Below are 24455 nucleotides of genomic sequence, written 5' to 3'. Positions count from 1 at the left end.
ATGATCTGCTATAGGTCACCAACACATTCAAAATTATTTTCCTCATCGTAAGCATATATATAAATATTACATATATTTGTATAGACATAGAAAGATACATATAGAAACCTCTATTTAGGGCAATGTTTTGCAGAATACATAAACCTTCAGATATCCACATATTACAGACATATAATCCATTTGTTTTATGTAATTTCTGCCTGAATAATATATGCTGTTTTCAGGATTTTTTTATATTACAAGTAGATACAGGAAATAAAAAGCACATTTTTTCCTATATATTTTATAGTATGTATTTTACTTTGTGTTGCATCTTTATTTGCTTTAATTTTAATCTTCTGGCTACTATTTGTGTTTTCAGGAAAAAGAACTCAGTGAGAGCATTCCTGAAGAAACACTGCACCTTTCTGGAAAAGCTACTTCAGAAGAAGACAGGGAAACATTAATTGCAAGCCAAAGGGTAGGAAGAAGCAAAAGACCTAAAAAAGACAGATTATCATGGCCAAAGTTCCAATCAATGAAAAATAAAAAGATACTCGGGCACAGAAGATCTCATAGTACATCCGATGCATATGAGCCTGCTATACAGGATATTTCCCCTACGAGCACAGACACAGAGTCACAATTTCAACAAGAAGTCCCTATGAAAGAAAAAAAAGGAAGCCAAAAGAAACTGAAGTTCCCTAGCATTGGGTTCAGAATGCACAGATCTAAACCAGAAACACAGGACAAGACAAAAAAAGAAATAAAAACAACACTGCTATCTGAAAAACAAAAAATATATAAAGAAGAGATCAGCCTGGAAAATCCTGAAATACTGACTGTTGAATATACCACATCTCCTGCTTATGAAATTAAAACAGGGGAAGTACATGAAACTTTAACAAAAGACTTAAAAGATATGAAAAATGGAATTCCATCTCATGCAAAAAAATGCCCTGAAGTTGAAATAAGCATAAAAAAAGAAAAAGACAAGGAATCAACAACAACAACATTTACTGTACCTGAAGTATCAGCTATAACAACAGAAATATCAAAGCCCAGTGTAGAAACACCTGATCTGACAGAAAGCCCAACTAAAAAAACACCACAAACCTCCTCAAAATCACGAAAAAAGAAACAGAAAGGAACAGCAGATAAAAGAGAAAGTGGAACTAACATAGACCTGACGGGTCACACAGCACAAGGATCCATACAGGTAAAAGGCCTAGAAGTAGGCATTGCTAAAGCAGAATTACACACACCACCTGACACAACGGAAACAGGAGAAAAACAAGCAGAAGATGACACACAAATTCAGAAAACAAAATCTGGGATTTCAGTGACCAAAAGAAAAGAGCCAGAGACTGAAAACTCCAAACTGGGAAGTGATGATCCACATTCACTACCAGAAAAAAGAGCTGATACAAGTTCAGAAGATGGTAGGATTATGGATGTGAAACCTCACATGCCTGATGCAGAATCTGAAGTATCTACTTGGAAAATGCAAATGCCATCATTCAAAATAACCAGAAGTCCTAAAACTGACATGAAAATACCAAGAGAAGAAAGGACGGTTGACTCATTAGATAACATGAAAAAGGAACTGAGAGAAGAAGGTGACATGCACACAAGTGAGAACACCGAGAAGATGGAAACTGGCATGAAGATAGGAGAAAAGGAAGTAGAGGGAAAAGAAAGCAAATTCCGACTGCCAAAGCTTAAATTACCTACATTTACCTGGACAACTACACGGGATGAGACAGGGCAAACCGAAACTCAGGTAAGCGACAGGGAAGGAGAAATTCCAAAGGAAGGAACAGTGCCATCCCTAGAAGCAAATGAAAAAACAGCAACAGGAGAATCAAGAGAAGACAAGAAAGGTCCAATTTCAGAAATGGAAATAACAATATCCAAAGAAAAAACAAACGACAATGACATAAAACAAATACTGCAAGGCCACAAGCCAGTTATGAATAATGTAACTGTAAAAGACTCATCAAATGAGTACCATTTGAAAGACCTAGAAGACAAAATGGATATTACAAAACCCTATACTGAAATAAAAAATGGTGAAGTGAGTATATCACTACAGAAAACAAAAGACATAAATGAAACAGTGACTGTCACAGGGGAGGGCCCCGCGCTGGGCCTCAAAGCCGACATCCCCGGGGCCAAAACTGAAGGCGCCGGCTGGAAGGTGGAGAAGCCCTCCCTCAAAATGCCCAAAGCTGACCTCAAAGCTCCCAAGGTGGACATCAGCCTCCCCTCCGTCGACGTCACCCTTCCAAAGGCCAGCGTCGACCTGCAGGCCCCCGAGGCGGCCCTCAGCCTCGAAGGAGAAGCAAAAGCCCCAGAGAAGGAGGCCGCCAAGACCAAGGACGGCAAGTTCAAGATGCCCAAGTTCGGCATGCCTTCCTTTGGCTGGTCCAGCAGCAGAGAGGCCAAGGCCACCGTGGCCGCCGCTGACGTGGACGTCGGCCTCAAGGAGCCCCAGGTGACGGTGCCCTCGGGAACCGCCGAAGTCGACGTCACCCTGCCCACGGCCGACATCCAAGCGCCCAGCGTGGAGGTGACCGTCGAGACGCCTGCCGCAGGAGAAGGCGAGAAAGGCCGGTTCAAGATGCCCGACGTCAAGATGCCCAGCGTCAAGCTGCCCAAAGTCAAAGGTCCCCACGTGCAGGTCAGCCTGCCAAAGGCGGAGGGCTCGCTGCCCAAAGGCCAGGCCGAAGTCCCGGAGGGCGAACTCAGCCTGCAGGGCCCCGACGCCGAAGGTGGCCTGGAGGTGGCCGCCGGCAAAGTTGAGGGGGCTGGCATGAAGATACACATGCCCAAAGTCAAGGTGCCCAGCGTGGTCTTCTCCAAGCCCACCGTCAAGGCTCCCAAACTGGACGCAGACGTCAGCCTGCACAAAGGCGACGCCAGCCTCCCAGAGGCAGACCTCAAGGCCGGCGACGCCACCATCGCGGCCCCCGACATCAAGCTGCCCTCCGTGGAAGGCTCCCTCGAGCTCCAGGCGCCCGAGGTAGACCTCAAAGTGCCCTCTGGCGAAGGCTCGCTTGACGGAGCCGAGCTGGAAGCCACCGGCCTCAAAGGCAAGTTTAAGATGCCCAAATTCGACAAGCCCAAGTTTGGAGTCTCGCCTCCCAAGGTGGAAGGGCTGGAAGGCGAGGTCAGCCTGCCCTCCGCAGAGGTCGACCTCCCCTCCGCCACCATCACGGCCGCAGGGGAGGGCCCCGCGCTGGGCCTCAAAGCCGACGTCCCCGGGGCCAAAACTGAAGGCGCCGGCTGGAAGGTGGAGAAGCCCTCCCTCAAAATGCCCAAAGCTGACATCAAAGCTCCCAAGGTGGACATCAGCCTCCCCTCCGTCGACGTCACCCTTCCAAAGGCCAGCGTCGACCTGCAGGCCCCCGAGGCGGCCCTCAGCCTCGAAGGAGAAGCAAAAGCCCCAGAGAAGGAGGCCGCCAAGACCAAGGACGGCAAGTTCAAGATGCCCAAGTTCGGCATGCCTTCCTTTGGCTGGTCCAGCAGCAGAGAGGCCAAGGCCACCGTGGCCGCCGCTGACGTGGACGTCGGCCTCAAGGAGCCCCAGGTGACGGTGCCCTCGGGAACCGCCGAAGTCGACGTCACCCTGCCCACGGCCGACATCCAAGCGCCCAGCGTGGAGGTGACCGTCGAGACGCCTGCCGCAGGAGAAGGCGAGAAAGGCCGGTTCAAGATGCCCGACGTCAAGATGCCCAGCGTCAAGCTGCCCAAAGTCAAAGGTCCCCACGTGCAGGTCAGCCTGCCAAAGGCGGAGGGCTCGCTGCCCAAAGGCCAGGCCGAAGTCCCGGAGGGCGAACTCAGCCTGCAGGGCCCCGACGCCGAAGGTGGCCTGGAGGTGGCCGCCGGCAAAGTTGAGGGGGCTGGCATGAAGATACACATGCCCAAAGTCAAGGTGCCCAGCGTGGTCTTCTCCAAGCCCACCGTCAAGGCTCCCAAACTGGACGCAGACGTCAGCCTGCACAAAGGCGACGCCAGCCTCCCAGAGGCAGACCTCAAGGCCGGCGACGCCACCATCGCGGCCCCCGACATCAAGCTGCCCTCCGTGGAAGGCTCCCTCGAGCTCCAGGCGCCCGAGGTAGACCTCAAAGTGCCCTCTGGCGAAGGCTCGCTTGACGGAGCCGAGCTGGAAGCCACCGGCCTCAAAGGCAAGTTTAAGATGCCCAAATTCGACAAGCCCAAGTTTGGAGTCTCGCCTCCCAAGGTGGAAGGGCTGGAAGGCGAGGTCAGCCTGCCCTCCGCAGAGGTCGACCTCCCCTCCGCCACCATCACGGCCGCAGGGGAGGGCCCCGCGCTGGGCCTCAAAGCCGACGTCCCCGGGGCCAAAACTGAAGGCGCCGGCTGGAAGGTGGAGAAGCCCTCCCTCAAAATGCCCAAAGCTGACATCAAAGCTCCCAAGGTGGACATCAGCCTCCCCTCCGTCGACGTCACCCTTCCAAAGGCCAGCGTCGACCTGCAGGCCCCCGAGGCGGCCCTCAGCCTCGAAGGAGAAGCAAAAGCCCCAGAGAAGGAGGCCGCCAAGACCAAGGACGGCAAGTTCAAGATGCCCAAGTTCGGCATGCCTTCCTTTGGCTGGTCCAGCAGCAGAGAGGCCAAGGCCACCGTGGCCGCCGCTGACGTGGACGTCGGCCTCAAGGAGCCCCAGGTGACGGTGCCCTCGGGAACCGCCGAAGTCGACGTCACCCTGCCCACGGCCGACATCCAAGCGCCCAGCGTGGAGGTGACCGTCGAGACGCCTGCCGCAGGAGAAGGCGAGAAAGGCCGGTTCAAGATGCCCGACGTCAAGATGCCCAGCGTCAAGCTGCCCAAAGTCAAAGGTCCCCACGTGCAGGTCAGCCTGCCAAAGGCGGAGGGCTCGCTGCCCAAAGGCCAGGCCGAAGTCCCGGAGGGCGAACTCAGCCTGCAGGGCCCCGACGCCGAAGGTGGCCTGGAGGTGGCCGCCGGCAAAGTTGAGGGGGCTGGCATGAAGATACACATGCCCAAAGTCAAGGTGCCCAGCGTGGTCTTCTCCAAGCCCACCGTCAAGGCTCCCAAACTGGACGCAGACGTCAGCCTGCACAAAGGCGACGCCAGCCTCCCAGAGGCAGACCTCAAGGCCGGCGACGCCACCATCGCGGCCCCCGACATCAAGCTGCCCTCCGTGGAAGGCTCCCTCGAGCTCCAGGCGCCCGAGGTAGACCTCAAAGTGCCCTCTGGCGAAGGCTCGCTTGACGGAGCCGAGCTGGAAGCCACCGGCCTCAAAGGCAAGTTTAAGATGCCCAAATTCGACAAGCCCAAGTTTGGAGTCTCGCCTCCCAAGGTGGAAGGGCTGGAAGGCGAGGTCAGCCTGCCCTCCGCAGAGGTCGACCTCCCCTCCGCCACCATCACGGCCGCAGGGGAGGGCCCCGCGCTGGGCCTCAAAGCCGACGTCCCCGGGGCCAAAACTGAAGGCGCCGGCTGGAAGGTGGAGAAGCCCTCCCTCAAAATGCCCAAAGCTGACATCAAAGCTCCCAAGGTGGACATCAGCCTCCCCTCCGTCGACGTCACCCTTCCAAAGGCCAGCGTCGACCTGCAGGCCCCCGAGGCGGCCCTCAGCCTCGAAGGAGAAGCAAAAGCCCCAGAGAAGGAGGCCGCCAAGACCAAGGACGGCAAGTTCAAGATGCCCAAGTTCGGCATGCCTTCCTTTGGCTGGTCCAGCAGCAGAGAGGCCAAGGCCACCGTGGCCGCCGCTGACGTGGACGTCGGCCTCAAGGAGCCCCAGGTGACGGTGCCCTCGGGAACCGCCGAAGTCGACGTCACCCTGCCCACGGCCGACATCCAAGCGCCCAGCGTGGAGGTGACCGTCGAGACGCCTGCCGCAGGAGAAGGCGAGAAAGGCCGGTTCAAGATGCCCGACGTCAAGATGCCCAGCGTCAAGCTGCCCAAAGTCAAAGGTCCCCACGTGCAGGTCAGCCTGCCAAAGGCGGAGGGCTCGCTGCCCAAAGGCCAGGCCGAAGTCCCGGAGGGCGAACTCAGCCTGCAGGGCCCCGACGCCGAAGGTGGCCTGGAGGTGGCCGCCGGCAAAGTTGAGGGGGCTGGCATGAAGATACACATGCCCAAAGTCAAGGTGCCCAGCGTGGTCTTCTCCAAGCCCACCGTCAAGGCTCCCAAACTGGACGCAGACGTCAGCCTGCACAAAGGCGACGCCAGCCTCCCAGAGGCAGACCTCAAGGCCGGCGACGCCACCATCGCGGCCCCCGACATCAAGCTGCCCTCCGTGGAAGGCTCCCTCGAGCTCCAGGCGCCCGAGGTAGACCTCAAAGTGCCCTCTGGCGAAGGCTCGCTTGACGGAGCCGAGCTGGAAGCCACCGGCCTCAAAGGCAAGTTTAAGATGCCCAAATTCGACAAGCCCAAGTTTGGAGTCTCGCCTCCCAAGGTGGAAGGGCTGGAAGGCGAGGTCAGCCTGCCCTCCGCAGAGGTCGACCTCCCCTCCGCCACCATCACGGCCGCAGGGGAGGGCCCCGCGCTGGGCCTCAAAGCCGACGTCCCCGGGGCCAAAACTGAAGGCGCCGGCTGGAAGGTGGAGAAGCCCTCCCTCAAAATGCCCAAAGCTGACATCAAAGCTCCCAAGGTGGACATCAGCCTCCCCTCCGTCGACGTCACCCTTCCAAAGGCCAGCGTCGACCTGCAGGCCCCCGAGGCGGCCCTCAGCCTCGAAGGAGAAGCAAAAGCCCCAGAGAAGGAGGCCGCCAAGACCAAGGACGGCAAGTTCAAGATGCCCAAGTTCGGCATGCCTTCCTTTGGCTGGTCCAGCAGCAGAGAGGCCAAGGCCACCGTGGCCGCCGCTGACGTGGACGTCGGCCTCAAGGAGCCCCAGGTGACGGTGCCCTCGGGAACCGCCGAAGTCGACGTCACCCTGCCCACGGCCGACATCCAAGCGCCCAGCGTGGAGGTGACCGTCGAGACGCCTGCCGCAGGAGAAGGCGAGAAAGGCCGGTTCAAGATGCCCGACGTCAAGATGCCCAGCGTCAAGCTGCCCAAAGTCAAAGGTCCCCACGTGCAGGTCAGCCTGCCAAAGGCGGAGGGCTCGCTGCCCAAAGGCCAGGCCGAAGTCCCGGAGGGCGAACTCAGCCTGCAGGGCCCCGACGCCGAAGGTGGCCTGGAGGTGGCCGCCGGCAAAGTTGAGGGGGCTGGCATGAAGATACACATGCCCAAAGTCAAGGTGCCCAGCGTGGTCTTCTCCAAGCCCACCGTCAAGGCTCCCAAACTGGACGCAGACGTCAGCCTGCACAAAGGCGACGCCAGCCTCCCAGAGGCAGACCTCAAGGCCGGCGACGCCACCATCGCGGCCCCCGACATCAAGCTGCCCTCCGTGGAAGGCTCCCTCGAGCTCCAGGCGCCCGAGGTAGACCTCAAAGTGCCCTCTGGCGAAGGCTCGCTTGACGGAGCCGAGCTGGAAGCCACCGGCCTCAAAGGCAAGTTTAAGATGCCCAAATTCGACAAGCCCAAGTTTGGAGTCTCGCCTCCCAAGGTGGAAGGGCTGGAAGGCGAGGTCAGCCTGCCCTCCGCAGAGGTCGACCTCCCCTCCGCCACCATCACGGCCGCAGGGGAGGGCCCCGCGCTGGGCCTCAAAGCCGACGTCCCCGGGGCCAAAACTGAAGGCGCCGGCTGGAAGGTGGAGAAGCCCTCCCTCAAAATGCCCAAAGCTGACATCAAAGCTCCCAAGGTGGACATCAGCCTCCCCTCCGTCGACGTCACCCTTCCAAAGGCCAGCGTCGACCTGCAGGCCCCCGAGGCGGCCCTCAGCCTCGAAGGAGAAGCAAAAGCCCCAGAGAAGGAGGCCGCCAAGACCAAGGACGGCAAGTTCAAGATGCCCAAGTTCGGCATGCCTTCCTTTGGCTGGTCCAGCAGCAGAGAGGCCAAGGCCACCGTGGCCGCCGCTGACGTGGACGTCGGCCTCAAGGAGCCCCAGGTGACGGTGCCCTCGGGAACCGCCGAAGTCGACGTCACCCTGCCCACGGCCGACATCCAAGCGCCCAGCGTGGAGGTGACCGTCGAGACGCCTGCCGCAGGAGAAGGCGAGAAAGGCCGGTTCAAGATGCCCGACGTCAAGATGCCCAGCGTCAAGCTGCCCAAAGTCAAAGGTCCCCACGTGCAGGTCAGCCTGCCAAAGGCGGAGGGCTCGCTGCCCAAAGGCCAGGCCGAAGTCCCGGAGGGCGAACTCAGCCTGCAGGGCCCCGACGCCGAAGGTGGCCTGGAGGTGGCCGCCGGCAAAGTTGAGGGGGCTGGCATGAAGATACACATGCCCAAAGTCAAGGTGCCCAGCGTGGTCTTCTCCAAGCCCACCGTCAAGGCTCCCAAACTGGACGCAGACGTCAGCCTGCACAAAGGCGACGCCAGCCTCCCAGAGGCAGACCTCAAGGCCGGCGACGCCACCATCGCGGCCCCCGACATCAAGCTGCCCTCCGTGGAAGGCTCCCTCGAGCTCCAGGCGCCCGAGGTAGACCTCAAAGTGCCCTCTGGCGAAGGCTCGCTTGACGGAGCCGAGCTGGAAGCCACCGGCCTCAAAGGCAAGTTTAAGATGCCCAAATTCGACAAGCCCAAGTTTGGAGTCTCGCCTCCCAAGGTGGAAGGGCTGGAAGGCGAGGTCAGCCTGCCCTCCGCAGAGGTCGACCTCCCCTCCGCCACCATCACGGCCGCAGGGGAGGGCCCCGCGCTGGGCCTCAAAGCCGACGTCCCCGGGGCCAAAACTGAAGGCGCCGGCTGGAAGGTGGAGAAGCCCTCCCTCAAAATGCCCAAAGCTGACATCAAAGCTCCCAAGGTGGACATCAGCCTCCCCTCCGTCGACGTCACCCTTCCAAAGGCCAGCGTCGACCTGCAGGCCCCCGAGGCGGCCCTCAGCCTCGAAGGAGAAGCAAAAGCCCCAGAGAAGGAGGCCGCCAAGACCAAGGACGGCAAGTTCAAGATGCCCAAGTTCGGCATGCCTTCCTTTGGCTGGTCCAGCAGCAGAGAGGCCAAGGCCACCGTGGCCGCCGCTGACGTGGACGTCGGCCTCAAGGAGCCCCAGGTGACGGTGCCCTCGGGAACCGCCGAAGTCGACGTCACCCTGCCCACGGCCGACATCCAAGCGCCCAGCGTGGAGGTGACCGTCGAGACGCCTGCCGCAGGAGAAGGCGAGAAAGGCCGGTTCAAGATGCCCGACGTCAAGATGCCCAGCGTCAAGCTGCCCAAAGTCAAAGGTCCCCACGTGCAGGTCAGCCTGCCAAAGGCGGAGGGCTCGCTGCCCAAAGGCCAGGCCGAAGTCCCGGAGGGCGAACTCAGCCTGCAGGGCCCCGACGCCGAAGGTGGCCTGGAGGTGGCCGCCGGCAAAGTTGAGGGGGCTGGCATGAAGATACACATGCCCAAAGTCAAGGTGCCCAGCGTGGTCTTCTCCAAGCCCACCGTCAAGGCTCCCAAACTGGACGCAGACGTCAGCCTGCACAAAGGCGACGCCAGCCTCCCAGAGGCAGACCTCAAGGCCGGCGACGCCACCATCGCGGCCCCCGACATCAAGCTGCCCTCCGTGGAAGGCTCCCTCGAGCTCCAGGCGCCCGAGGTAGACCTCAAAGTGCCCTCTGGCGAAGGCTCGCTTGACGGAGCCGAGCTGGAAGCCACCGGCCTCAAAGGCAAGTTTAAGATGCCCAAATTCGACAAGCCCAAGTTTGGAGTCTCGCCTCCCAAGGTGGAAGGGCTGGAAGGCGAGGTCAGCCTGCCCTCCGCAGAGGTCGACCTCCCCTCCGCCACCATCACGGCCGCAGGGGAGGGCCCCGCGCTGGGCCTCAAAGCCGACGTCCCCGGGGCCAAAACTGAAGGCGCCGGCTGGAAGGTGGAGAAGCCCTCCCTCAAAATGCCCAAAGCTGACATCAAAGCTCCCAAGGTGGACATCAGCCTCCCCTCCGTCGACGTCACCCTTCCAAAGGCCAGCGTCGACCTGCAGGCCCCCGAGGCGGCCCTCAGCCTCGAAGGAGAAGCAAAAGCCCCAGAGAAGGAGGCCGCCAAGACCAAGGACGGCAAGTTCAAGATGCCCAAGTTCGGCATGCCTTCCTTTGGCTGGTCCAGCAGCAGAGAGGCCAAGGCCACCGTGGCCGCCGCTGACGTGGACGTCGGCCTCAAGGAGCCCCAGGTGACGGTGCCCTCGGGAACCGCCGAAGTCGACGTCACCCTGCCCACGGCCGACATCCAAGCGCCCAGCGTGGAGGTGACCGTCGAGACGCCTGCCGCAGGAGAAGGCGAGAAAGGCCGGTTCAAGATGCCCGACGTCAAGATGCCCAGCGTCAAGCTGCCCAAAGTCAAAGGTCCCCACGTGCAGGTCAGCCTGCCAAAGGCGGAGGGCTCGCTGCCCAAAGGCCAGGCCGAAGTCCCGGAGGGCGAACTCAGCCTGCAGGGCCCCGACGCCGAAGGTGGCCTGGAGGTGGCCGCCGGCAAAGTTGAGGGGGCTGGCATGAAGATACACATGCCCAAAGTCAAGGTGCCCAGCGTGGTCTTCTCCAAGCCCACCGTCAAGGCTCCCAAACTGGACGCAGACGTCAGCCTGCACAAAGGCGACGCCAGCCTCCCAGAGGCAGACCTCAAGGCCGGCGACGCCACCATCGCGGCCCCCGACATCAAGCTGCCCTCCGTGGAAGGCTCCCTCGAGCTCCAGGCGCCCGAGGTAGACCTCAAAGTGCCCTCTGGCGAAGGCTCGCTTGACGGAGCCGAGCTGGAAGCCACCGGCCTCAAAGGCAAGTTTAAGATGCCCAAATTCGACAAGCCCAAGTTTGGAGTCTCGCCTCCCAAGGTGGAAGGGCTGGAAGGCGAGGTCAGCCTGCCCTCCGCAGAGGTCGACCTCCCCTCCGCCACCATCACGGCCGCAGGGGAGGGCCCCGCGCTGGGCCTCAAAGCCGACGTCCCCGGGGCCAAAACTGAAGGCGCCGGCTGGAAGGTGGAGAAGCCCTCCCTCAAAATGCCCAAAGCTGACATCAAAGCTCCCAAGGTGGACATCAGCCTCCCCTCCGTCGACGTCACCCTTCCAAAGGCCAGCGTCGACCTGCAGGCCCCCGAGGCGGCCCTCAGCCTCGAAGGAGAAGCAAAAGCCCCAGAGAAGGAGGCCGCCAAGACCAAGGACGGCAAGTTCAAGATGCCCAAGTTCGGCATGCCTTCCTTTGGCTGGTCCAGCAGCAGAGAGGCCAAGGCCACCGTGGCCGCCGCTGACGTGGACGTCGGCCTCAAGGAGCCCCAGGTGACGGTGCCCTCGGGAACCGCCGAAGTCGACGTCACCCTGCCCACGGCCGACATCCAAGCGCCCAGCGTGGAGGTGACCGTCGAGACGCCTGCCGCAGGAGAAGGCGAGAAAGGCCGGTTCAAGATGCCCGACGTCAAGATGCCCAGCGTCAAGCTGCCCAAAGTCAAAGGTCCCCACGTGCAGGTCAGCCTGCCAAAGGCGGAGGGCTCGCTGCCCAAAGGCCAGGCCGAAGTCCCGGAGGGCGAACTCAGCCTGCAGGGCCCCGACGCCGAAGGTGGCCTGGAGGTGGCCGCCGGCAAAGTTGAGGGGGCTGGCATGAAGATACACATGCCCAAAGTCAAGGTGCCCAGCGTGGTCTTCTCCAAGCCCACCGTCAAGGCTCCCAAACTGGACGCAGACGTCAGCCTGCACAAAGGCGACGCCAGCCTCCCAGAGGCAGACCTCAAGGCCGGCGACGCCACCATCGCGGCCCCCGACATCAAGCTGCCCTCCGTGGAAGGCTCCCTCGAGCTCCAGGCGCCCGAGGTAGACCTCAAAGTGCCCTCTGGCGAAGGCTCGCTTGACGGAGCCGAGCTGGAAGCCACCGGCCTCAAAGGCAAGTTTAAGATGCCCAAATTCGACAAGCCCAAGTTTGGAGTCTCGCCTCCCAAGGTGGAAGGGCTGGAAGGCGAGGTCAGCCTGCCCTCCGCAGAGGTCGACCTCCCCTCCGCCACCATCACGGCCGCAGGGGAGGGCCCCGCGCTGGGCCTCAAAGCCGACGTCCCCGGGGCCAAAACTGAAGGCGCCGGCTGGAAGGTGGAGAAGCCCTCCCTCAAAATGCCCAAAGCTGACATCAAAGCTCCCAAGGTGGACATCAGCCTCCCCTCCGTCGACGTCACCCTTCCAAAGGCCAGCGTCGACCTGCAGGCCCCCGAGGCGGCCCTCAGCCTCGAAGGAGAAGCAAAAGCCCCAGAGAAGGAGGCCGCCAAGACCAAGGACGGCAAGTTCAAGATGCCCAAGTTCGGCATGCCTTCCTTTGGCTGGTCCAGCAGCAGAGAGGCCAAGGCCACCGTGGCCGCCGCTGACGTGGACGTCGGCCTCAAGGAGCCCCAGGTGACGGTGCCCTCGGGAACCGCCGAAGTCGACGTCACCCTGCCCACGGCCGACATCCAAGCGCCCAGCGTGGAGGTGACCGTCGAGACGCCTGCCGCAGGAGAAGGCGAGAAAGGCCGGTTCAAGATGCCCGACGTCAAGATGCCCAGCGTCAAGCTGCCCAAAGTCAAAGGTCCCCACGTGCAGGTCAGCCTGCCAAAGGCGGAGGGCTCGCTGCCCAAAGGCCAGGCCGAAGTCCCGGAGGGCGAACTCAGCCTGCAGGGCCCCGACGCCGAAGGTGGCCTGGAGGTGGCCGCCGGCAAAGTTGAGGGGGCTGGCATGAAGATACACATGCCCAAAGTCAAGGTGCCCAGCGTGGTCTTCTCCAAGCCCACCGTCAAGGCTCCCAAACTGGACGCAGACGTCAGCCTGCACAAAGGCGACGCCAGCCTCCCAGAGGCAGACCTCAAGGCCGGCGACGCCACCATCGCGGCCCCCGACATCAAGCTGCCCTCCGTGGAAGGCTCCCTCGAGCTCCAGGCGCCCGAGGTAGACCTCAAAGTGCCCTCTGGCGAAGGCTCGCTTGACGGAGCCGAGCTGGAAGCCACCGGCCTCAAAGGCAAGTTTAAGATGCCCAAATTCGACAAGCCCAAGTTTGGAGTCTCGCCTCCCAAGGTGGAAGGGCTGGAAGGCGAGGTCAGCCTGCCCTCCGCAGAGGTCGACCTCCCCTCCGCCACCATCACGGCCGCAGGGGAGGGCCCCGCGCTGGGCCTCAAAGCCGACGTCCCCGGGGCCAAAACTGAAGGCGCCGGCTGGAAGGTGGAGAAGCCCTCCCTCAAAATGCCCAAAGCTGACATCAAAGCTCCCAAGGTGGACATCAGCCTCCCCTCCGTCGACGTCACCCTTCCAAAGGCCAGCGTCGACCTGCAGGCCCCCGAGGCGGCCCTCAGCCTCGAAGGAGAAGCAAAAGCCCCAGAGAAGGAGGCCGCCAAGACCAAGGACGGCAAGTTCAAGATGCCCAAGTTCGGCATGCCTTCCTTTGGCTGGTCCAGCAGCAGAGAGGCCAAGGCCACCGTGGCCGCCGCTGACGTGGACGTCGGCCTCAAGGAGCCCCAGGTGACGGTGCCCTCGGGAACCGCCGAAGTCGACGTCACCCTGCCCACGGCCGACATCCAAGCGCCCAGCGTGGAGGTGACCGTCGAGACGCCTGCCGCAGGAGAAGGCGAGAAAGGCCGGTTCAAGATGCCCGACGTCAAGATGCCCAGCGTCAAGCTGCCCAAAGTCAAAGGTCCCCACGTGCAGGTCAGCCTGCCAAAGGCGGAGGGCTCGCTGCCCAAAGGCCAGGCCGAAGTCCCGGAGGGCGAACTCAGCCTGCAGGGCCCCGACGCCGAAGGTGGCCTGGAGGTGGCCGCCGGCAAAGTTGAGGGGGCTGGCATGAAGATACACATGCCCAAAGTCAAGGTGCCCAGCGTGGTCTTCTCCAAGCCCACCGTCAAGGCTCCCAAACTGGACGCAGACGTCAGCCTGCACAAAGGCGACGCCAGCCTCCCAGAGGCAGACCTCAAGGCCGGCGACGCCACCATCGCGGCCCCCGACATCAAGCTGCCCTCCGTGGAAGGCTCCCTCGAGCTCCAGGCGCCCGAGGTAGACCTCAAAGTGCCCTCTGGCGAAGGCTCGCTTGACGGAGCCGAGCTGGAAGCCACCGGCCTCAAAGGCAAGTTTAAGATGCCCAAATTCGACAAGCCCAAGTTTGGAGTCTCGCCTCCCAAGGTGGAAGGGCTGGAAGGCGAGGTCAGCCTGCCCTCCGCAGAGGTCGACCTCCCCTCCGCCACCATCACGGCCGCAGGGGAGGGCCCCGCGCTGGGCCTCAAAGCCGACGTCCCCGGGGCCAAAACTGAAGGCGCCGGCTGGAAGGTGGAGAAGCCCTCCCTCAAAATGCCCAAAGCTGACATCAAAGCTCCCAAGGTGGACATCAGCCTCCCCTCCGTCGACGTCACCCTTCCAAAGGCCAGCGTCGACCTGCAGGCCCCCGAGGCGGCCCTCAGCCTCGAAGGAGAAGCAAAAGCCCCAGAGAAGGAGGCCGCCAAGACCAAGGACGGCAAGTTCAAGATGCCCAAGTTCGGCATGCCTTCCTTTGGCTGGTCCAGCAGCAGAGAGGCCAAGGCCACCGTGGCCGCCGCTGACGTGGACGTCGGCCTCAAGGAGCCCCAGGTGACGGTGCCCTCGGGAACCGCCGAAGTCGACGTCACCCTGCCCACGGCCGACATCCAAGCGCCCAGCGTGGAGGTGACCGTCGAGACGCCTGCCGCAGGAGAAGGCGAGAAAGGCCGGTTCAAGATGCCCGACGTCAAGATGCCCAGCGTCAAGCTGCCCAAAGTCAAAGGTCCCCACGTGCAGGTCAGCCTGCCAAAGGCGGAGGGCTCGCTGCCCAAAGGCCAGGCCGAAGTCCCGGAGGGCGAACTCAGCCTGCAGGGCCCCGACGCCGAAGGTGGCCTGGAGGTGGCCGCCGGCAAAGTTGAGGGGGCTGGCATGAAGATACACATGCCCAAAGTCAAGGTGCCCAGCGTGGTCTTCTCCAAGCCCACCGTCAAGGCTCCCAAACTGGACGCAGACGTCAGCCTGCACAAAGGCGACGCCAGCCTCCCAGAGGCAGACCTCAAGGCCGGCGACGCCACCATCGCGGCCCCCGACATCAAGCTGCCCTCCGTGGAAGGCTCCCTCGAGCTCCAGGCGCCCGAGGTAGACCTCAAAGTGCCCTCTGGCGAAGGCTCGCTTGACGGAGCCGAGCTGGAAGCCACCGGCCTCAAAGGCAAGTTTAAGATGCCCAAATTCGACAAGCCCAAGTTTGGAGTCTCGCCTCCCAAGGTGGAAGGGCTGGAAGGCGAGGTCAGCCTGCCCTCCGCAGAGGTCGACCTCCCCTCCGCCACCATCACGGCCGCAGGGGAGGGCCCCGCGCTGGGCCTCAAAGCCGACGTCCCCGGGGCCAAAACTGAAGGCGCCGGCTGGAAGGTGGAGAAGCCCTCCCTCAAAATGCCCAAAGCTGACATCAAAGCTCCCAAGGTGGACATCAGCCTCCCCTCCGTCGACGTCACCCTTCCAAAGGCCAGCGTCGACCTGCAGGCCCCCGAGGCGGCCCTCAGCCTCGAAGGAGAAGCAAAAGCCCCAGAGAAGGAGGCCGCCAAGACCAAGGACGGCAAGTTCAAGATGCCCAAGTTCGGCATGCCTTCCTTTGGCTGGTCCAGCAGCAGAGAGGCCAAGGCCACCGTGGCCGCCGCTGACGTGGACGTCGGCCTCAAGGAGCCCCAGGTGACGGTGCCCTCGGGAACCGCCGAAGTCGACGTCACCCTGCCCACGGCCGACATCCAAGCGCCCAGCGTGGAGGTGACCGTCGAGACGCCTGCCGCAGGAGAAGGCGAGAAAGGCCGGTTCAAGATGCCCGACGTCAAGATGCCCAGCGTCAAGCTGCCCAAAGTCAAAGGTCCCCACGTGCAGGTCAGCCTGCCAAAGGCGGAGGGCTCGCTGCCCAAAGGCCAGGCCGAAGTCCCGGAGGGCGAACTCAGCCTGCAGGGCCCCGACGCCGAAGGTGGCCTGGAGGTGGCCGCCGGCAAAGTTGAGGGGGCTGGCATGAAGATACACATGCCCAAAGTCAAGGTGCCCAGCGTGGTCTTCTCCAAGCCCACCGTCAAGGCTCCCAAACTGGACGCAGACGTCAGCCTGCACAAAGGCGACGCCAGCCTCCCAGAGGCAGACCTCAAGGCCGGCGACGCCACCATCGCGGCCCCCGACATCAAGCTGCCCTCCGTGGAAGGCTCCCTCGAGCTCCAGGCGCCCGAGGTAGACCTCAAAGTGCCCTCTGGCGAAGGCTCGCTTGACGGAGCCGAGCTGGAAGCCACCGGCCTCAAAGGCAAGTTTAAGATGCCCAAATTCGACAAGCCCAAGTTTGGAGTCTCGCCTCCCAAGGTGGAAGGGCCGGAAGGCGAGGTCAGCCTGCCCTCCGCAGAGGTCGACCTCCCCTCCGCCACCATCACGGCCGCAGGGGAGGGCCCCGCGCTGGGCCTCAAAGCCGACGTCCCCGGGGCCAAAACTGAAGGCGCCGGCTGGAAGGTGGAGAAGCCCTCCCTCAAAATGCCCAAAGCTGACATCAAAGCTCCCAAGGTGGACATCAGCCTCCCCTCCGTCGACGTCACCCTTCCAAAGGCCAGCGTCGACCTGCAGGCCCCCGAGGCGGCCCTCAGCCTCGAAGGAGAAGCAAAAGCCCCAGAGAAGGAGGCCGCCAAGACCAAGGACGGCAAGTTCAAGATGCCCAAGTTCGGCATGCCTTCCTTTGGCTGGTCCAGCAGCAGAGAGGCCAAGGCCACCGTGGCCGCCGCTGACGTGGACGTCGGCCTCAAGGAGCCCCAGGTGACGGTGCCCTCGGGAACCGCCGAAGTCGACGTCACCCTGCCCACGGCCGACATCCAAGCGCCCAGCGTGGAGGTGACCGTCGAGACGCCTGCCGCAGGAGAAGGCGAGAAAGGCCGGTTCAAGATGCCCGACGTCAAGATGCCCAGCGTCAAGCTGCCCAAAGTCAAAGGTCCCCACGTGCAGGTCAGCCTGCCAAAGGCGGAGGGCTCGCTGCCCAAAGGCCAGGCCGAAGTCCCGGAGGGCGAACTCAGCCTGCAGGGCCCCGACGCCGAAGGTGGCCTGGAGGTGGCCGCCGGCAAAGTTGAGGGGGCTGGCATGAAGATACACATGCCCAAAGTCAAGGTGCCCAGCGTGGTCTTCTCCAAGCCCACCGTCAAGGCTCCCAAACTGGACGCAGACGTCAGCCTGCACAAAGGCGACGCCAGCCTCCCAGAGGCAGACCTCAAGGCCGGCGACGCCACCATCGCGGCCCCCGACATCAAGCTGCCCTCCGTGGAAGGCTCCCTCGAGCTCCAGGCGCCCGAGGTAGACCTCAAAGTGCCCTCTGGCGAAGGCTCGCTTGACGGAGCCGAGCTGGAAGCCACCGGCCTCAAAGGCAAGTTTAAGATGCCCAAATTCGACAAGCCCAAGTTTGGAGTCTCGCCTCCCAAGGTGGAAGGGCCGGAAGGCGAGGTCAGCCTGCCCTCCGCAGAGGTCGACCTCCCCTCCGCCACCATCACGGCCGCAGGGGAGGGCCCCGCGCTGGGCCTCAAAGCCGACGTCCCCGGGGCCAAAACTGAAGGCGCCGGCTGGAAGGTGGAGAAGCCCTCCCTCAAAATGCCCAAAGCTGACATCAAAGCTCCCAAGGTGGACATCAGCCTCCCCTCCGTCGACGTCACCCTTCCAAAGGCCAGCGTCGACCTGCAGGCCCCCGAGGCGGCCCTCAGCCTCGAAGGAGAAGCAAAAGCCCCAGAGAAGGAGGCCGCCAAGACCAAGGACGGCAAGTTCAAGATGCCCAAGTTCGGCATGCCTTCCTTTGGCTGGTCCAGCAGCAGAGAGGCCAAGGCCACCGTGGCCGCCGCTGACGTGGACGTCGGCCTCAAGGAGCCCCAGGTGACGGTGCCCTTGGGAACCGCCGAAGTCGACGTCACCCTGCCCACGGCCGACATTCAAGTGCCTGCTTTTGAAGTGATCACTGAATCTTCCTCAGGTAAAGAGGATGAGATGGGTAAAGCTAAAAGTTCTCTATTTAGAATGCCCAAGGTTTCTCTTTCTAAAAGTTCAAAACCTCAGGCACAGAGTAAATCTGGAGTTGAAATTTCTGTGTCAGAATCTCTTTCAGTAACAGATGAAACTTCTGCTGTTCTTTCAGGCAGTGTTGGATCTAAGCAGCATCCTGATAATAAGGGAGATAGTGGCTCTAGGAGTACTAAATTCAGAATTCCTAGCTTGGGTTTCTCTAAAGTTGATATTGGTTCATCTAAAATTGAACAGGATTTCCCATTACCAAAAGGGGATGTTACTCTTACTAAATATCAGATTAATCTTGCAGAATCTGAATCAAAAATTTCTCATGCTGATGAGAATTTTTCAGTAACAGATTTTGTAATTGTAAATGAAGATGGTTCATTGGAGGAAGAAAGTCTGAAGCCAGGAGGGAAAACACCAGCTGCTGAAATATCTGCTGGTGACACGGAGTTTACAGTTAAAATTCCTAAATTCCGAAAACCAAAATTTGGAATTTCTTGGTCTAAGGGGAAACCATCAGAAAGTTACATTGGTCCAAAAGTGGAATCTGAAATTTCCAAGGAGAGGATAACATCTGATGTGGCTGATGCTGATATTGAAAAATCCACTCCAATCCCTGATGCTGAATTAGGTGTAAAGATACACAAGCCTTCATCTGATGTTGTTCTCAGTGCTCCAAAGTTGGATGTCAGTCTCCCATCAATGGAAGTTTCCATACCGAAATTAGAAGCGGAAATCCATGGCCCAGATTTAGAGTCCAAGCCAGAACAGGAAGTAGTTCCAGGACAGAAGGACACAGAGGAAAAAGAAAACAAATTTAAGACATCAAAATTCAAACTGCCATCCTTCAGTTGGTCCCCAAAGAAGGAAGCAAGTGTTAAACCAGATTCTGGAGCAAACTTGGAAGATGCTAAACTTGCTCTAACATCAGGCAGAATAGACACAGAAGTGAGAGGAACTGCAACTGATGATCAAGGTACTGGGCCAGCCCTTGATTTGGAAATAGCTGCAGAAAAAGTTGAACAAAAAAGTCCAATTAAAAAACCTCAATTTGTTATGCCTAAAATTTCACTCTCCAAGATCAAGGTTCCCAAATCTCAGACACACTCACCAAAAGCTGAAGTTGATGGTTCTATTCCTAAAACAGAAAAGCAACGTGAAGATTCAATACAGATACCTGATATAGAAAGAAGTCACTGTGAAAGGGCAGAAGAAGGGGCACAAATAAACATAAAACTACCTGCTGTTAAGATCCCCACACCAGAGTTTTCCAAAATAGAAACTGGAGCCTCTCAAACTGACATGGGAGTCAGCTCAGCAAAGATTGATGCTGCTCTGCCTCCCTTAGAGGGGAGTTCCTTACAGGTTGTCCTAAAATCAAGTTCTACTGATGAAGATACCATTCAAAAAACAGGTATTAAGTTCCCCAAAGTAGAAGCTTCAACTGATCTGAGGAGCCCTGAAATAGTAACAGAAAGATCATCAGTTGAGGATGGAACAAAGATTAAGTTGGAAGCACCTGAAGGAAAGATAAAAATGCCCAAATTCCAGAAGCCAAAGTTTGGAATCTCCTTAACAAAAGGGAAAGGCCCAGAGACGGAGGTCAGCTCTCCAAAAATAGAAGCTGAGCTACCCCAGCTAAAAATGGCAAACGAAATTGCTGACATTGCTGTGGGAGTTCCAGCATCAGAACTTACATCTGATGTCTCAGATCCTGGAGCAGGTGTTTATGTTTCTAAGGTGAAAACACCCCAAGTTCTAACAGCTGGCATTGAAGCTCCAAAGGTAGACTTAAGCCCCCAATCAGCATCTAAACCAATGGCAGAGGGAGCTATTGAGAGCCTTGAAGAGAAAGAAATCAAATTAAAAGAAGAACATGAAATAAAACCTGAAGAAGTTCAGACTGAAGAACATCAGGGATGGTTTAAAATGCCAAAATTCAGAATGCCTTCATTTGCCCGGACATCCTTAAAGGAAAAAAAAGGTGATGCTGGCATTGAAAGAAGTATGGAAAAAACTCAGGAAGACATTCCCTCTGCCAAAGTACAAACTGAAACCAGTATTCCTGAAAATACCTTCTCATTACCACATGCTGTTGCTGAAATTACTATTGGAAAAGAAGGAACTCCAAAATTAGGAGATTCTGCGAAGAGTTCTGAGGTTAGCTTGCCAAAGGTGGAAGGAGATATTACATTATCTGTGGAAAGAACAGATAGTAGAGTAAATATTCCAAAAACTGAAACTTACGCAGATGTAGTTAAGCGCGGTGCTGAAGAACAAAAAATGCATACTTCCAAAATCACAGTGTGTTCAGCAGAATTGTCTAAATCACACCTAAGTGCTTCAGAAACTGGCAAAGACAACAGTTTAACAAATAGGTTTCCTACAGGTACTCTGACTGTTCAAGAGCATAAAGTCAAATCACAGGATACAGCAGTCCTAAAGGTAGAATGTTCCACTAAATTAGAGACTTCAGAATTAGGATTCAAACCATCAGCAGCTGAGATTACTCTGGATGCAACACAGGAGAAAATAGATCAAAATCAAGAGGCAGTAATTAAAAAAGGAAAGATAGAGGGTGAGATGAAAATGATAGGAAAAGACAGTGATGGAAGCCAATTAAAAAGGTCTAAGTTTGAACGGTCAACATCAGAAGATGGTGTTTATGTTACAGCTAAGCTGGAAGATGTAAAAGTAGAAGTTCCAGGAGTGAAAATGGATGTTAAAATTGCTAGAGTAGATCCTGAAATGAAATTTCAAATGAAAAGTATTGAAAAGGACAAGTCTGCGGGAGTGGAAGTGCAAGTAGAAGACAGAGCAGAAACAAGTAAAATTAAAACATACAAGTTTAAGATTCCAAAGTTTGGAGTGGTGCATTCAGAAGTGAAGGGTTTTGAAGATGATATCAATTTGCCAAAGTCGGAAGCTTATTCAGTATCTAAAACTGAATTAGGCACAGCAGAAATGCAGTTTCAATCATCAAAAACATCCATTGGCCTGGAAAGTTCAACGCTAGATCTTATGGAAGCATCTAAGAGAGTAACAGTGGAAACAGTGGACAAATCACAAGGTGGCCCAGAAGTAAATGTAAAAATTCCCAAATTAAAAATACCAATATTCACTTTCAAAGCTCTCCCAACTGAAGCTGATGTTTCAGTGTCAAAAGTGCCAAGAGATCCAAAGGGATCTAGTACTGACATTGAAGTAGTGCAACTGCAAGCAAGTTCTGCTATCCCTGAAGTAACACAAGAGGCTCTAGAGGGTGCTATTCAAAAAGCAAAAAGCAAAATTCTAACAGTGACTGAACCTGACATTAAAACAGCACAGGTGACTACTACCACTACTGCTGTAGAGTCCTCCCTTTCAAATGCAGGGCACGACTTTCATTGGTCATATGTAGAGGGCCAAGAAGTGAGTGAGAAAGTAGAACCTGAACATGTTGCTATTGAAAGGTGTGCGATTTACTCTACTGAAATACTGAAAGAATCAGAGGTGCTCTCATCAGAAGTCAAAACTGCTACTTTGGGATTCTCACTGCTCAAGGCAAAGTTGCCTGAATCACATAGCAACTTAGAAGTGCTAGCCCAGCAGCCATCTCTAATGGAAGATGCATCCATGAGCAAAACAAAATGTGCTGATGAAAGCTTTGGAGCAGCAGCCCACAGGTCTGGGAGTGCTGAGCTTAAACTATCTGACAAACCACACAGCAAGACTGAAGAATCTCGTGGAGAAGTAAGTTTGTCAAAGTTAAAAACCTTTGCTGTTGAAGTAAAGCCTTTCGATAAACCTGAAGAGAGTCACCCTGATAAGTCACCAGAGGGAATAACTGCAGGTCCTCTCTCTAAAGGTAAGGATGCAGCTGAAGCACTAGAAGATGAAGAAAAAGATATAACCACTGAAAAGGAAAAGGCTGATAGTAAAAGATCTCCTGGAAGATTCAAATTTTGGCTTCCAACTATTGGCTTTTCATCTTCTGGTGATGAAACAAGCACAGATCCAAAAACAGAAGTAAAAAAATCAGTTCCAGAAGACGTGAAACCTGCTGACACATCAGATAATGATTCTTCTAAGCAAACTGAAAAAACTGGATGGTTTAGATTTCCCAAGCTTGGCTTCACATCTCCTTCCAAAAAGGCTAAGACTCTTGACAAAGAAGAGACAGGTCATAAAGAGGAAAGAATCTCAGATGAAGATAGTCCATCAGATAAACCTGATGTATTTTTTGATGCGCAAGAAAGCTTATCACCTAAAGAAATAACAGAGGACAAAAAAGTTGAAATTGATGAGGCCTCATCTGATGTTCCAGTTTCTCGAACAATTGTGACATCTTCAGCAAGAACTGAACTAATCTTGTTGGAAGAAGAAAAAGACAGTCAATCTAATATTCCTGGAGACACAACCAAGTGAAATTGTCTTTTCTCAAGCTTCAATGAAAATAAAATAATTGACACGCACAGAAAAAAAAAAAATGTTCATAATTTTCTAGTAACTGAACATTAAACAAAGCCCAAAGCTGAAATTTATGAAAACAGTTGAACAGAATTTACCACATTTAAATTTTCAAGTACTTGGATGTGCTATACCGTGCACTATTAAAAATACTGATTTCTTCAAATCTGTCCCAAAGGCAACAATTTCTACAAGTACAGAGGAGCCCATAGTTATAGCAAAGTCTGATACCTGAACCATGAAAGTAAATTATTGAAAGGCTCAATGAGAGCAAAAAGACTTGTTAAATAGGCTTCTCAAAACCACACCAATTGTGTTTAGATTATAGATTATTTCCAGAATGGAGTATAAAGTAGTACTATGAGGACTATGCTTACCTGTTTAGAATTTGGACCTTTCTGACCTACTTTCACTTTCTTATTAAAATATTTTTCTTTATTTCAGCTAAAGTAATATGTATATTCCACAAACATTTTCCAATGCAAAATAAAACCAAAATATTAGTGTAGAGAGACTAATGCTTTACCCCTTCCTCTCTCCTCTTTTTTTTTTATTATTCTGGTGGGTCATATTTAGCCTTAAAAGAATTTCAAAAAACCCAACAGAATAAATTCAAGACCAAATACCATAGAACTAATTCACATTTTTAAGATACCAAAATAAAACATGCTGACAAAGAACAATTATTAAGATGTGGATAAATAAATTTTAATGTATATATTTACTGGATAGTTGAATGCACAGAATGATCTGCCACACCGGTGGAATTGCTTCAGAGATTTTCTGGGAAAGGAGATGTATATAATTATTAACTTCTTTGTTTATATTAATGCTTCTCTCAAGTGCACAATGAAAACCAGAGTGCGTATGTGACAGCCTTCACATGTATCATTAAAACATTGTCTGTATTCTTCATTCACAATAAACTCACCATATGAATAACAACTGGAGTAGCGTGAGTTACTGATAGCACTCCCAGCATTTTTTGATTCTGAAAATCCCAGCTTAACTTTGCAAAAGCTCTGAGTAGACCCCACTATCTGCTCAGTGGCTGCTTAATGATAGCACAGTTTCTAAATATGGTGGTAATGGTTACAAACTAATCTGAGGTGGTTTATGTGTTTCAGTAAACAAGTTTTATGGAATTGCACATGCAGATGTGCTTCGTTATAGTAGCTTTCTCATCCTGTGTTTTCTTTCCCCATATCCTACTTAGTACAGGGAAAGCAGACACAGCAAAATATTTAAAAATTGAGTTGTAAAGGAAGTGTAGTTGGTTTTCTAACCATCTGTAGCTTAATTTCTATATCTTTGTGGTAGGCTTAACTATTCCAAAGAGAACTTCTGGCATAATACTAGAGCTTTTGGAGCGAGCTGGTGTCTAATGTGTGAAGCCAGGGTGGATAAGGACTAATATTAACCCTTTTTCATAAATTAAAAAATATTAAGAGAGTCAAAGTCTGGTTATAATTTACAGCACATTCTAACTTTTTAGCAGAGAACAAGTAAATTGGAATCAAGCTATGAAGGGGCCTAAAAAGTCTCACAAGAAACCAGGGAAATAAACTCAAGTTTATCAACTTAGATGCAATTCATTGTCTTAATCATAAACCCCTCCTTCACAGGTGGAGGAGAAACAGCACATGTGATGCCAGTAAAGAAAATAAAAGAGCACTCTCATAAGCATCATTTTTTCCTTTATAAGCTGAACCTTACCCCATACTGGTCTTAGATCACCAGAAGACATGTCTCCCAGCCTCCCTGGAAACGCTGTCGCCCTGAGCAATTTATGCAGCACTGTCAGGTTTGAGCCCAAAAGTAGAGAAGGAAGTTTTCTCCTTATTCCTGCAACGTCTATCCCCGCCCCAAACCAGTGAAAACATGGCTTTGAGTGCCATCTAGAGGAGCGTGCTCCTCTATGGAAAATAGTTTCGTTGGCTAAAGATGTAACTTCTCAAAAAGCTTTTCAAACTGATCCACCACTCACATGTGCTCATTGCACTGGGGAAAATTTGCCTGATGTTGTGCCTCAACACTTTAATACAGGTATTCCCTCTGCACCTCT

At 55.6% G+C, this 24455-nt stretch overlaps 1 protein-coding gene across 2 annotated transcripts in view; it reads left to right on the top strand.

The window, feature by feature from the left end:
- The window catches only part of AHNAK2 (AHNAK nucleoprotein 2), a 70090-nt gene extending 46755 nt beyond the window's left edge, over window positions 1-23335 (top strand). For both annotated transcript variants that reach the window (XM_014957552.1, XM_014957551.1), the window contains one exon: window positions 362-23335. In XM_014957552.1, the coding sequence (XP_014813038.1) occupies window positions 362-22348 (21987 nt within the window). In that variant the 3' untranslated portion in view covers window positions 22349-23335. The remainder of the gene's footprint in view (window positions 1-361) is intronic.
- The last annotated feature ends 1120 nt before the right edge of the window (window positions 23336-24455 follow it).

Source organism: Calidris pugnax, unplaced genomic scaffold, assembly GCF_001431845.1.
Source record: "Calidris pugnax isolate Ruff unplaced genomic scaffold, ASM143184v1 scaffold211, whole genome shotgun sequence".
Taxonomy (NCBI): domain Eukaryota; kingdom Metazoa; phylum Chordata; class Aves; order Charadriiformes; family Scolopacidae; genus Calidris; species Calidris pugnax.
This window is presented reverse-complemented; position numbering and strand designations above follow the sequence as displayed.